This window comes from Mycotypha africana (genome assembly GCF_025528875.1).
Source record: "Mycotypha africana strain NRRL 2978 chromosome Unknown BDF20scaffold_6, whole genome shotgun sequence".
Taxonomy (NCBI): domain Eukaryota; kingdom Fungi; phylum Mucoromycota; class Mucoromycetes; order Mucorales; family Mycotyphaceae; genus Mycotypha; species Mycotypha africana.
The window spans coordinates 1,590,693-1,604,602 of record NW_026515730.1 but is presented as its reverse complement, the minus strand read 5'-3'; the positions used below and the strand labels follow the sequence as shown (position 1 = coordinate 1,604,602).

Sequence of the window (13,910 nt, the reverse complement as noted above, 5' to 3'; positions counted from 1 at the left end):
TTTTTTTTTTTTTTTATTCTTTGTAAATAAACTGATAAAGTATATAAAGGATGCACCTATTTTAATTTATTTCCCTTTCTTTTTTTTTTCGTTCCCTTTATTTTTTTTTTTATTTTTTTAATTTAAGCTTTTCATCTTACTATTCTGACCTTACAAAAAGATAAAAAAGAGGACATCTAGAAGCACGACGCTATCTTTTTTTTTTTTTTTTTTTTGCACTACTACAAAAATGCTGGATCAAAGAAAATACAAGCTTTACAAGACAGAATTATGCAGAAACTGGCAAGAAATGGGCAATTGCAGGTAAATGAAAAAGCAGTAGCAGTAGCAGTAGCAGTAGCAGGAGCAGTGACAGTAACCATGGACGATGGGCCTGCTACACAGCATTGTGTGCTACAATGATTTCCTTTGGCTCATCCTTTTTTTTTTTTTTTTTTTTTAATGGTTCATCCAGATATGCAAAGAAATGCCGTTTCGCTCATGGCAAAGAGGAACTTCGATGTGTAAAGCGCCATGCTAAATACAAGACGGATATTTGTAGAACCTTTCACGAAACAGGCACTTGTTCTTATGGTGTTCGCTGTAATTTCATCCATGATGAAACTTTGTATGGTGCCAAGGCCTTGGTCGTTCCCACCCATACGTTATCCGCCATTGCTCCACCGTTTCTCTTTCATCACAGCAGCAGCAGCAGCAGCAGCAGTAGCACGACGACGACGACGACGACGACGACGGCTGTTGGCTCTACTCGCTCTTCTTTTTCATCCACTGCGTCTGCATTGCACCCGGATGAAACTTCAGTTTCCAGTGTTTCTTCCTCCTCCACAGCTCCTACGTCGCCCCTTTTCACAGCCGAGGAAGAAGAAAAACAAGCCGGTATGCTGGCTGCTACGGCTCGTTTCAACAAGTCCATGATGACATCTTACAGTTTATTCAATGAAAACAAAGAGACAGCTGAGCTGCTATTCGCCGCCCATCGTCAGACCTTCCACCCTCTCTTCCATCCTATGACTACACTGGGTCAACAGAATACCGGCCATGTTGATCTGTGGACGACGACTTCAGCTCGACATGTATTCAAAGCACCCGGTTATGCCAATAGTCATAGTATCTGGACACTACCACCTACTACTACTACTACCACAACCACGGCAACTCCCCCTGATCAAAGTCCATTTTATTTTAAAAGGGATGCCATCTTGTCGGCATTTTCTCCCTTATTACCCAATACAGCTGCCATTGTGTCATCCACAGTTTGATAAAGTCATCTATTTTACTGTTTATGGATGATATTATTACCTATTTCCTTAAATATTCGCTTCATTATTATTATCCTCTTCATCATCATCATCATCTATTTCTTGATTTATTTCTCACATTATTTTGTAAAATCGTGGTTTGTTATATTTTTACTTGGTTCACCTTTATTGCTTTTCTTTTCTTTTTTTTTTTTTTTTTTTTTTTTTTTTTTTTTTTTTTTTTTTTCTTTTTTGGCTTTCATTCATATTCTATTTTGCGTACTCACATCGTCATCCACAACAAAAAACAAACATTCAACCTGCACTCCCCCAGACATTCTTACCCAAAGATTTCTCCATTTATTTTATATTTCTCTGGGAGGTCATTATCAAAATAATAATAAAAATAATAAAAATACGAGTTTATTCTCTTTTTGAGAGGAAAAAAAAAAAAAAAAAAAAAAGTTTCTCAGGCAGACCTTAGTTGAATTAAGCTTCATCATACAACTGAGTGGTTGGAATTGAACTTGACTTGAACATGATTTTCCTTTGAAATTAAAGGAGTCAGTCTGTAATTATTCTAAACTAAAATAGAAAAGTTTATAGAGTGACATGGCTAAGGTTAAGACGAATTTTATTTTATTTTTTAATCTAAAAAAGTAGCCCTCGTTTTTTTTTTTTTTTTTTTTTGCTGAGACTTTTTTTTTTTTTTTTTTTTTTTTTTCTGCAGGGTTTTTTGGCTCGCTCTCTTTTCCATCGAATAGCTCGACCCATTTCTTACTGCGCTTTTCTCAGGTGCAATCCCACGAAATGTTCAGGGACATTTTTATATTGAATCAACTGATTTTTTGTTATCGACAAAAAACCATGAAGGGTCAGCTTGAAAGACGGTGGAGCTGTTCCTGCGTTTTCATTCGAATTCATGCATTTATTTATTTTTTAATTTACTCCACACAAATGACACGCGCGCGACGAGAATGGTCTCAAAAATAAGATTGTACCACTTCACCAACGGGACATTCCCCCCCCACCCCCCGTTTGATGAAACGTTAGTCATCCACTGATGCCACCCTCCCAGTGGACCAAAATGAGGCCTATTTACAGGAGAATGAAATAGTGTTACCCCCCTCACGAGATCCCCTTTCACTTTCATCATGGTTTTCGTGCGATGGATCTTCCACAAGACCGTTTCTCATGGATCCCCTTCCCCCCGCCCAAGTTTTGATCATAGTCGCACTCGTTCATCTTTTTTTGTGCCTCTACATGAATTCATCATGCCGATCCGTAGACAACGTTACTCGTAGCGGGGGGGAAAAAAAAAATGGCCCATGGACGGCGTGTGTAAAGTGTCAAGAGTTCATCAATAGAGCTACTTATAAATAGGTAGGACAACCCTCTGACAAATGGCTCACTCTTCCCCCCGAACCCAATTGGTTTTTTTTTTTTAATTTTTTCTCTCTTTTTTATTTATTCCATTCTGTCAAAACTATTCTCGATGAAGAGTGCTTTGTTCCATCACCACAGCCATCGTTCGTCCGGTAAGTGATCCTACAAAAGAAAAAGAAAAAGAGTGGAAAAGCTTTCTCTCGACAAACGCTTTCTGCCCCTTTTCATCCAACGACGCATTAGCCTCACGGTGTTTGGAAAAGAAGAAAAAGACGCTCTCTTTTCACCGCGCACCACTATCACCACCACCACCATCATCATCACCGACCCTGAGCTCACACAGAGACGTGCCATCACCCTTCTCACAGACGACCTCGGCTGTTTCCTCTTCTTCCTCTCTCTTGATGTCCAAGCCAGATAAAAGGATGACGACGGATGAGCATGGTAGGAGGAAGGGTGATACACAGCCACCACCCCCTTTTTACGACGATCCTTCCCATCCATGGGCCTTTTCTTTCTCTGGATCCGTCACCCATAGTAGAACCACCACCACCTCATTGTCTTTTCCCCCCATAGAAGAAGGAAATGAAATTCTACCTGAATACGAGTGTACGCTCAACAAAGTCGCATGTTTAAATGTCAAATGTGAATATATCAAATCCAACTTGAAAGCAAAGCAAAGATCATGGAAGTAAGTTGAAAAGAGGGTGCATGGATGTGTTGTTTTTTTCTTTTATTTTCTTTTTGAAAAAAAAAAAGACTTTCTCCTCATTAGACGTCTTTATATTCATGTTTACGGAACGAAAATCATGGCGTTTCATAAAAACCCTTTGGACACCGCCTCCTCCTCCTCCTCTTCCTCCATCACCACGGCGTTGACGTCGTTTTTATCATTGAGATCAACAACCACCCACAGTAGAAACCAAAACACAACATCCATCACACCTTTTTTTTGTCTCCTGTTTGGTCTTACTCTATGCAAGACGCTCAAGTCACCTTAGCCACAGACTATCTTAAATATCGCCACGTTTTACGGCTCACCCTCAACGAAGGAGGAGAGGGAGGCCCACACTTCTTATTCACATTCAAAACACTCAAGGAAAAGTTGGATTGGTTATTCACCTTGGAATCCTCCATCAACATAAGTTCAGATATTGATATCAGGCCCATGCCAAAAGCCATGACCGTCATACACCAAACATTACCAAGACGACGACGACGACCCCAGAGACAAAACAGCAGTAGAAGACAGCAGTGAACTTGTACGAAAGGAGACCACACAGCTCTTTTATAAACACAACAAAAATAAAGGAAAAACGAAATAAACTCAATAGCGTGTGGAAAAAAAAAAAGGTAAAAAAGACAAAAAAAGCTCTTTTAAAACACCCACACGGATCATCAAGTGTTTCAGTTTTGTTTTTTGTTTTTTTCGTTTTCAAAATTTCGGACCTGAACAAGGCGTCATTGTGTGCCTTGATTTTTTTATTTCTTTTTTCGTGATGGCAACGTATGAAAAAGCTCTTCTTTTTTTTTGCGGCTTGAGAAAGTCTCATGAAGCTTGTAGCGATTTAAAAAAAAAGTTGGAGAGAACACGTCCATGCATCTCTATTCATTACCAGTGTTCGTTGTTTGTTGTCCTTTTCAAGTCACGAACGGAAAGTAAGAAATTTTGAGCTCCCTCCAATCAAATGGCTTTATGTTTGTCGAATTTTTTTTTTTTTTTTTTTTCTCTTCTTTTTTTTTTTTTTTGTTTTCGCTTTCTTTTTCTTTTTCCTTTGCTCCCCTTTTTCCTTTGTAATTTACCTTTTTGCCCTTTTTTTTTTTATTTTCCTTTATTCCCTTCTGAACACACTTTGATTACCAAACCCCAAGCGGAGACAAAGGCTTTTTTTTTCTTTTATCTCATATCCTCTGGTTTTCCTCAGTTATTTATTTATTTATTCCCTGGGTAAAAAAAAAAAAAAAAACCCACAAAGAAAGGACGCTTCCTTTTTCCCCCCTTAATTTTTCAATAACCTTGTTGCGCGTTTTCTTTCCCATTTTTATTTGTTGTTTTTTTTTTTTTTTATTTATCAAAAAGCTTTTTAGAAAACTGTATTACGCTACTTTTCCAAGCTCATTTGAAGCATTTTAGTCCTCTTTATACCTTTTCATACCTTTTTTTTTTTCATTTTATTAGCATCATTTTTTATTATTATAACTCTTTGAACCCTTTTTTTTTTCTTTTTTTTTTTTTTTTTTTTACTTTGATTTGAGGCAAGCACCGAATTAAATTAAAAAAAAAAAAAAATTAAAAAGAAAAGAAAAGAAAGCGCACAGATCAATTGGAATAAAAAAAAAACCCCCATACACCTATCCGATTGGAGAAAGGCCAAATAGTCATGAACAATAACCTTACCCCGTCTTCACCAGCGATGATGACCAACATGACTCTACAACAAACACCTTTACTGCAGCAAGCCATGATGCAACAGCAGCAGCAACAACAGCAGCAACAACAGTCGCCACAGGTACAACAATTATTGGAAAACAATCACCCTAATAACGTGAATGAAGTGAACTGGCGAGATGAAGTAACTGTGGCTGATAGAGGTCGATTTGTGAGTCAACTGTAAGTCCTATCCACTTTTTTGCTGTTGTCTTTGAATTTTTTCGTGGTCCTTTCGTTTTTAACCCTTATTTGTTTTATCGTAACAAAATTAGCTCCATGGCCTTGAAACATTTATCTCCAAACACAAATGACAATGAAACGTATAATATTGCAAGTAGCTTTGAAAACGGTTTATATCAACGATGTCAAAGCAAAGTAAGTTGATTTATTTCATTTTTTTTTTATTTTATTTTTTTTATTTTTTTGGTTTCGGTCTTATTTTTTTTCTTTTGAAATTTCTTTTTTTTTTTTTTTTGCATCCTTTTTTTTTTTTCTCTCTTTTTTTAATTTTTGACCTCACCCTGTCTTTTTTTTTTCAAAAAAAAAAAAGAAAGAGTCTCTTAATTTCGTAAAGACTCACACCTATTTTACCTATTCCCTTTTTTTTTTTTCTTCTTTTATTCCTATTCCTTCTAGAATCAATACATCTTGGCTTACGCTAAAAAGTTTCAGCAAATCAAGGAAGAGGTCTCTCAGATGAATAACGGTCATAACAATGCAAGTCATTTGAATCGTGGTGTCACAGGTAAAAATGATAAAGTCTTTATATCAAAAAAAGTGTGAAATGGTTACTCATCTCTATCTTTTTTCTACAATAGTCATGAGCAGTAATGCTTTGAACGACTTTAATTTACCTAATGGTGCAAATGCTGTAGCTAATTTTCAAGCACCTTTAAATTTCAACCAAGCCCAGAATGTGAATAATCATCCAATGCGTCTTCCACAGCAACAACAAGCTGTACCGTTTCCCCAGCAACAACCACAACAGCAGCAACAGCAGCAGCAGCAGCAAAATGGTATGGTGCATATGAATCAATTGACTCATCCGTTTTCACAGCAGCAGCAACAGCAGCAACTGAAAGGTACTTCCCAGTTATCTCCTGCTCAATTACAAGCACAAGCCCAAGCTCAAGCTCAAATGATGGCTTATCAACGAAATGCTGCGGCCGCTGCCATGGCTGTTTCACAACAGCAACAACAGCAACAACAACAACAACAACAACAAAGGCCGCCTATGTCTACAACGTCAAATCATCTTTCTACGAATCATCCTCATTTTGTACCACCACAACAGCAGCCACCACAAACGGGTAATCCTAATTTCTCTCAACAACAACAGGTTGATTTATATCTGCGTCAAATGGCTTTCCAACAGCAGCAACAACAACAACAGCAGCAGCAGCAACAGCAGCAAGGCTCTCCTCATTTACGTCAACAGCAGCAGAATACTCAATTCTTACTACAACAACAACAGCATCAACAACAATTATTAAACAATATCAATATGATACCTACTCATAACACTGCTGTTACCACAATGAATCAATTCTTGAGACCTTCTACTACTCATACCGTAGACACCAGTGCTGCTACTGTTACTGCTGCTACTGCTGCTGCCGCTTTCATGGGCTCCCCACTCATAACACAACAACAACAACAACCATCACAACAACCACATCCTTCCATGATGACACCACAACAAAAATTAAATGTGGCTCTCACCAACAACATGATGCGTCCTCCTACCATGCAACAACCTCCTCTTCAACCATCCAATTTAAGTCAAGCAGATCTGTTACGTTTTCAGCAACAGCAGCAACAGCAACAACAGCAACAGCAATTCCAATTGCAACAGCAAAGAGCTCAACAAATGGCTGCTTTAGCTGCTGCACAACAACAGCAGCAGCAACAGGGTCAGCAACCACCACAGCAACAGCATCCTGTGGCGAGCACTCTCTCTATGCCCCCAACATTACCACAACAGCAGCAACCACAACAGCAGCACCCTCCACAACAACAACCACCCTTTATGCAGTTGCAACAACAACAACAACAACAACAACAACAACAACAACAGCAACAACAACAGGGTCAACAAAGACCCAATATGATGATGCCCATGTCCAATATGAATAATACCGGTATACGCTTTCTTGACTTGAATCAAAGAAATATAGCTGCTAATTTCGTTAAACAACTCGACGAGAATGTCCGATTAGGAAGAGGTAAGGAGAAGAAAGACTCTTTTTTTTTTTTTTTTTCCGGCTTTGCAATAGAAAAAATAATGGGTCCTTTTTTTATTAGTGCGTGGTCCAGAAATAGAGAATTTGTCTGATCAGGATAAATTAGCTATTCGTGAACTCTCTTCCCATATGAAGATTATGTATGATAAAATCGATCATCTGCTACCTGTCTTTTTGGCCATGACAAATAACCAAGAAGCGACAAGACGATTAATATTGATGAAATACATGTTTGAAGATCAGCTGTTGGCCTTGCCTCAAAACAAATACTATATCACCTTGGAGAATTTACATAAATTACGTGAACAATTCAACGGCTACTTTGCTTGGGTCAGAAACGCTGTAGGTCAGCAACAACAACAAATGATGGCCCAGCAGCAGCAACAGCAGCAGCAGCAGCAACAACAACAACAACCACTACCACCAGCAGCAGCAGGTCCTCCTCCTCCTTCTGCTTCTGCGCCACCATCTCAAATGAATAGGATGGGTTCAACACCTCAACAAACACATCAACAGTTACAACAACAACAACAACAGCAGCAGCAGCAGCAGCAGCAACACATGATGGGTGTTGGCTATAATCCTACCAATCATCCTATGATGCTTATGCAGCAAAATTCTGCTGCTACTCTTGCTTTGTTACGTCAACAACAAGCACAACAGTTGCAGCAACAACAGCAACAATTACAATTACAGCAGCAACGCCAACAACAACAACAACAACAACAACAGCAACAACAACAGCAACAGCAACATCCAAATAGTCAATCTGAGCCACAAGTGTCTATGCCTCCTACTTCCAATACAACCACCTTTGTCTCTTCATCAGCCATACCCGCTACCACCACGACAACCGTTGTCGCTGGCTCCACTCCGGCTCTTACAAGTACTACCTTATCGGTAGCCTCTCCTTCCGTTACTGCTGCTGCTGCTGTTGCTGCAGTCAACAACCCTATCAATGGAAGTAGCACTCCTCCTCCTCCTGCTCCTCCTCTCAACAATGTCACCACATCCATCGCTACACCCAATAGTATCGCCACCGCCGCTACAGCGCCTGTCATGACAACGACTCCTGTCACTACAGGCATTAAACGCGGCAGTTTGGAACTCAAATTGCCTCCTACTAAAAAGCAACGCAACAACAAGTCTCAAGCCATCTCTCCTACCCATGGAAACAAAAAAGGTACAAAAAAGAATACCAAGCCCAAATCAGGTGCCGCTACCTCCTCTTCCCCTTCTGCTTCATCGTCCTCCTCCTCACCGCTCTCTATTGACACGAAAGAGAAACAAAATGAAAAAGAGCCGCAAGAAAAGGAAGACAAACCTATCCCTTCTCAGCCCTCTTCTGCTGTCACTGCTCCTGCTAGTCTTCCTGTCTCTTCTACTGGCCATGTCAACTCTTACCAGTCCTATCCTCCACAACCGTCGCAACAACAAACTTTCATGTCTCCTCATCCTCCGAATGGTGCTGCTGCTGCCATGATGATGACTCCTCAGATGCAATTTGCCGTTCTACAACAACAGCATCAGCATCAACAACTGCAACAGCAATTACAACAGCAACTGCAACAGCAGCAGCAACAACAACAACAACAACAACAGCTTCCTCCTCACTTACAACAACAACTCTATCATCCCCAACATGCACACCACCAGCAGCAGCTGCTGCACCACCAGCAACCACCACAGGCGCCATTAGAACAGCCTCAACCGCCTTCCCATCCAGATCTTTATCAGCTTTACCAAGGAGGTGTTCCTGTAAAAGCAGGTATGCCTTTAAATCAACATCAACAGCAATCTCAAGCCCTCTATATGACCGCTGTCAATAATGGCATCCCTCCTCAAATCGTCCAATTACTGTCCCAAAGAGCGCTTCAATTCAACATGTTGTTGGTGCAAGCCTCTCAAAATAAAATAAATCTACTACCCAACCAACAGCAACAAATTCAAACCATGCTCAATAAAGAAATTGAAGCCGCAAGACGACTGTTCCAGCAACGTCAACAGCAACTCTTGCAACAACAATCTCAACAACAATCTCAACAACAACAACTACACTCACCAGAGCATCAGCACCAGCTGCAACAACAGCTGCAACAGCTGCAGCCACCCCCTCCTCAAGCCCACTATCAGCAACAGAATTCGCCACAGCATCCAAATACACTTCCACCCTCTTTACCGCAGGAACAACTGCCACCGTCAGATCAGAAACATAAAACAGAGGATCAGGATACTCAGCAGGCTGAGTCGCCTCCATCCCACCCTACACAGGCTTCCCTAAAGGACACCAACACGAATGCCTCCACACTCGCCCCCAACACAACTCCTACTACCGCTCCTGCTACCGTCGTGAAGGCTGACAGTAGTGGTGCGGCTGCGGCGGCTGCGGCTGCGGCTGCTGAGGATGAGCAGACAGGTGCTGATACAAATGCTGTTACAGCGGATGACAACGGTGCTAACGCTGCTGATGAACAGACCGAGGAGGCAGGCCTTACCCATCAAACGAATGCCTCCTCTTCCCCTTCACCTCAATTTATGAAATCTGCTGATTCTTCTATTCAATCGACAAATTTACCCATGACCCCTACCAACTTTATGTTGCTTCAACAACAACAGCAACAACAACAACAACAACAGCAGCAGCAGCAACAACAACCACAACCACAACAACAACAGTATCCCAATGATGACTTGCAGCCCTCTTTTGCTGATAACGGATTGGATCAATTTGTCAACTTTTCTTCTCCATTCAAAGAAGGCTATAAGGATGACACCTTTGGTGGCCCATTGAATGATACCCATCCTTTCTTTCCAAATACATCTTCTTCTATGACAACCACTACCACTACCACCACCACCACCATGACTGCCGCCCCCACTTCTTCTACCTCCATGGTATCTCTACCGGCTACCACTGTTGCTGCTGCAGTAACGACCTCTGTCTCTGCTTCTATGGATCATGATCACCATGGGGTACCCGCCACTACGACTACCACTACTTCTTCTACAGATATTATTGCCACTTCCACCACCCCTCTTGCTACTGCTGAACCTATTCAAAACACCACCCATTATTCATCCAACAGTCAGGACATGGATCACTTTTTACAATTAGACGTTGGTAATGCCAGTAATAGCCCTACGCATCATTTGGATACGACAACGGCTGATATATGGTTCAACAGCAATGCTGATTTGGGCTTGGAATTCGATTGGGATAATAATGACTTTGTCACCCTCGATGATGCGATTGATACCAATACACTTACTACTACTGCTAACGATAATGATCATACCACTACTCATAACAGCAATACTTTAAATGTAAACAAATAATTTGTTTGTCTCTCAAATCTACCATTGTAAACCTTTTTGTTATAAAATAAAAAACAAAAAAAAAAGGTTGTTATAAAATAAAAAAAAAAAAAAAAAGCCAAACATGTGTACCCTTCCTATTCACTTTTTTGCTATTGAAATGAAGGTGAATGTGCATCACTTGAACTACTAAATAGAATGTAGGAAACAAGTCATGTCACTGTAAATCAGAGTAGACAGTTCCTACAGACCATTCTCTATCGCCAACGACGCCTGGATGAGTGATGAAACACCATTCATTAGGTGCTGTATCAGTGAAGATGTTGTTTTGGCCATCGACGGAATTTTGGTCACTTTGTTCCAAGCCAAAACAGCACTACGGGATGAGAAAGCTTGCTAGCACATACCAGTTGTCTTTGTTTATCTCTTTTTTTTTTTTTTTTCTTAAACATGAAAGACTTGGACAAATAAAGTGAATCACTTGTTGAAACTATTTAGAAACTGCCCCCTCCCCCCCCAAAGCAGCATTTGATAAATGTATCAGAAAGGAAGAACACAAGCAGGGATGGATGTTGGACTACTTCCGCTTTGCATTTATGAAAAATTGAATGCACCTTCATAATGGTGGAGGTCTACGCGACGCACCACTGCCAAAGGGATGAAAGCCTCTGCCAGAGCTTTTGCCATAGGACGGTTTTCTTGAAAATGTATAAAGTAAATTCCAATGACTAATTTCTGTAAATACGCATAGTCAGCTTCAATCAGTTCTTGAAAAAATAAAGAATTCGCTACAAAAAACAAAGAGGACAACCAGGAGCAAGAGAGTAATAAGCAAGAACACGAATGGAGTGAGCAAACGATGCATTATCTATTCAGCCACTTGTATGTAGTGGCTAAAAAGAGGATTCTTGATGGTGCCCTACTACATCCCGTCTATGATACATACTTCAGAGGGAAGGATTCTCATCAACAACACAGCGAAATGACTATGCCAACCAAAAATGGATTGCAAGGCATGGAGTTCATGAAGCTATGTTTGTCACACAGCATCAATTTTATGAATTGTGATGACAAACAGCCATTTGCAGATACGACAAGATATAAAGAGATGAAACGCAGAACACTGCTGTCGAGTGAGGATACTAATACAGTACTGCAAGGCATTGGATATGTAGTGAATTTACATAAGGGACATGCAGAATATTTTGATTTATCACAAAAGTACGTATAATAGATTATACTATAAGTACTATGTATTGCCTTCTGCATAAAAAAAATGATAGGGTTTAATCACCCTTTATAATAACTGTTCATTCAACGCATAGTCAATAAGGTAAAATAAGTTGACTGCACGATCGCTAGATCAAATCATGAGAACGTTTACAAGCCCACCCCCTCTCCGGGTACATGCTGTCAAGTTCTGACCTCTAATTGATAGAAACATGCCCAAGAGATCTAGACTGATTGTCTTAACTAAGTTATGGTACACTGAAACAAATGAGATTTCAGGCACACTGGGAGATTTCATCAGGCACACTTCCATCTTACTGATAATGAAAGATCTTGCAGTGGCATTAAACAATTCATTATCAGGAACAATGTTATTCGGTAATAGCTACTATTGCGATTCGGCAAACTAGACTTTCCCAACACCAAAACGAGCAGCATTTTCGAAAGACAGAGGTTCTGGGAACATGTCTGAGACACCAAGATCATTGAGACAAGGTAAAAGCACCTCTTCAACAAGACAACGATGATTCTCCTCACCAACAAAACAACCAGGAGTATCCGTACGACCTTCAATCTGGAAAGAAAACGTTTATCTAAAGCAAAGAGTTAAGCTTGTTAATAAACTAATATACACACTGTATACCACGAATTTTGAAGGATAATACTTACGACGATGTCTTTGAATCTTCCAAAGGTGAAGTTCGCACATTCGTTTCAATGAATGCTGTCACCATTATGGTGAAAAGTAACACCAGAGTTAAACCGGATCAAATGGTTGAATGGGTGTCTACATTGTATATCAACTAGGTACTTATCTAATAACGGAAGACCAGAGTAATAAACGTAAAAAAAGGAATTAAAGTCGAACGCCAAAGATGGTAATTCTGTAAGAGCTGACGGACCAAAATCAAGTTTCAATTGGCGATTGCCATGAACACCTCGAATGAACTTATCAACCAGAGTATTCTGCTTCTCCAAAACATTTGACAAATTCTCCAATGCTGCTCTTGCAGCATCCATATAATGAGCAAGACTACTGTATAAGATGGGTTGAGTGCTTGCCGGGTTGTACGTAGATTTTTCTCATTCCATTATAAGCTCAGTTCGACCTCGCATTCATATCAAAGGCTATCTAAATTCTAAATCATAAATAAAAATTAATCAAAAACTCTTGTTCCGTCTCGCTGACTCCCTTAGTCTTTACCTAACTTATTATTTAAACTGATATCAAGAAGATAAAATTCAGGGTCTTACTCAACGGGAACTGATTACCAATCCTTGTATTCTGTCAAGTACGTCAAATTCCTGAAACCTATCTCTGTACCGTGACTCACAAAAGTGTGGCAATGTTTTGCGATTTTTGATTTTCTTATTCACCTCCCATAATCCGATACAGAACGCGCTTTTTTATCTTTAGATCAGAGTAGTATTTATTCGCTGCAGCTTGACATGCTTCTCACAACTTTTACTTCAGAATTACTGGATGTAAAAGGCGGAATCTCACCATTCACAACATGATCATACACTACATGTTTTCGCCAAAAACAATTTAAAGTCAGCCAATCTTAATCAAGTTCCTGAATTTTATATTCATGCGAAACGTTCATTTTTTAACCTTTGTCAAGTCAAATTTGAGATTATTCTGCCGTTAGCCTCCATTAACAAGTATCATCCAAATCAGTACAATGAGAAGCATTTCTGACGATAAAATAATGGATATATTAGCTCAAATAATTGCTATAAAAGTCTTCTAGAGCTGTTTTAGCCGCCACTGGCGTCTTTACTAGACTAATGGTTGAATCGCAGAGAATTAGGTCGAGCCTATTTGGAAGTTGGGGAAACTAAAGAAGATTAAGTTTTGCACGCTAGACTGAACGCAAAATCGTTCTACACCGGTCAATATATAGCCGCCGTGGATGCCTCCAGAAGCCTGCGAGCTTCAAGGGTACGATATTTCTGCTCAAAACAATTCGTAGGGTGCTCAAAACATCTGATGTCGATTCTAAGATCTAGAAATCAACATTGCCAAAGACTAATGAGCGCAGCTGTAGTTGTTCGTGATGGGCA

General features: G+C 40.0%; 5 protein-coding genes across 5 annotated transcripts; 4 read left to right on the top strand and 1 right to left on the bottom strand.

Moving 5' to 3' along the window:
• Positions 1–229: 229 nt before the first annotated feature.
• BDF20DRAFT_820763 (uncharacterized protein) lies at positions 230–596 on the top strand (the record flags this gene model as incomplete). Its single annotated transcript, XM_053077561.1, has 2 exons — positions 230–303; positions 455–596. Coding segments are annotated over 2 exons (216 nt in total), but the record flags the coding sequence as incomplete, so codon positions are not given.
• Positions 597–2,733: 2,137 nt separating this feature from the next.
• On the top strand, positions 2,734–3,882 carry BDF20DRAFT_913886 (uncharacterized protein; the record flags this gene model as incomplete). The annotated part of the gene is made up of 4 exons (XM_053084119.1): positions 2,734–2,776; positions 2,868–3,315; positions 3,400–3,539; positions 3,608–3,882. 4 exons carry the CDS (start codon positions 2,734–2,736, stop codon positions 3,880–3,882), a joined length of 906 nt encoding a protein of 301 aa, XP_052935853.1.
• A 990-nt stretch (positions 3,883–4,872) lies between these two features.
• Positions 4,873–6,162, top strand: BDF20DRAFT_574675 (uncharacterized protein). The gene is made up of 4 exons (XM_053075785.1): positions 4,873–5,235; positions 5,328–5,430; positions 5,606–5,800; positions 5,874–6,162. Exons 1-3 carry the CDS (start codon positions 5,006–5,008, stop codon positions 5,753–5,755), a joined length of 483 nt encoding a protein of 160 aa, XP_052935852.1. The 5' UTR covers positions 4,873–5,005; the 3' UTR covers positions 5,756–5,800; positions 5,874–6,162.
• A 3,708-nt stretch (positions 6,163–9,870) lies between these two features.
• On the top strand, positions 9,871–10,728 carry BDF20DRAFT_875582 (uncharacterized protein). Its single transcript, XM_053081329.1, has one exon. It carries the CDS (start codon positions 9,876–9,878, stop codon positions 10,632–10,634), a length of 759 nt encoding a protein of 252 aa, XP_052935851.1. The 5' UTR covers positions 9,871–9,875; the 3' UTR covers positions 10,635–10,728.
• Positions 10,729–12,249: 1,521 nt separating this feature from the next.
• On the bottom strand, positions 12,250–12,863 carry BDF20DRAFT_1001517 (uncharacterized protein; the record flags this gene model as incomplete). The annotated part of the gene is made up of 3 exons (XM_053074613.1): positions 12,250–12,417; positions 12,487–12,567; positions 12,648–12,863. The coding sequence occupies 3 exons, from the start codon at positions 12,861–12,863 to the stop codon at positions 12,250–12,252; spliced, it is 465 nt and encodes a 154-aa protein (XP_052935850.1).
• Positions 12,864–13,910: the final 1,047 nt, after the last annotated feature.

Coding starts and splice junctions, on each gene's coding strand:
- BDF20DRAFT_875582 (XM_053081329.1), top strand. CDS start 9,876: ATGACCCCTACCAACTTTATGTTGCTTCAACAACAACAGCAACAACAA.
- BDF20DRAFT_574675 (XM_053075785.1), top strand. CDS start 5,006: ATGAACAATAACCTTACCCCGTCTTCACCAGCGATGATGACCAACATG. Junction 5,236..5,327: donor GGTCGATTTGTGAGTCAACT/GTAAGTCCTATC, acceptor TAACAAAATTAG/CTCCATGGCCTTGAAACATT. Junction 5,431..5,605: donor ATCAACGATGTCAAAGCAAA/GTAAGTTGATTT, acceptor AAAAAAAAAAAG/AAAGAGTCTCTTAATTTCGT.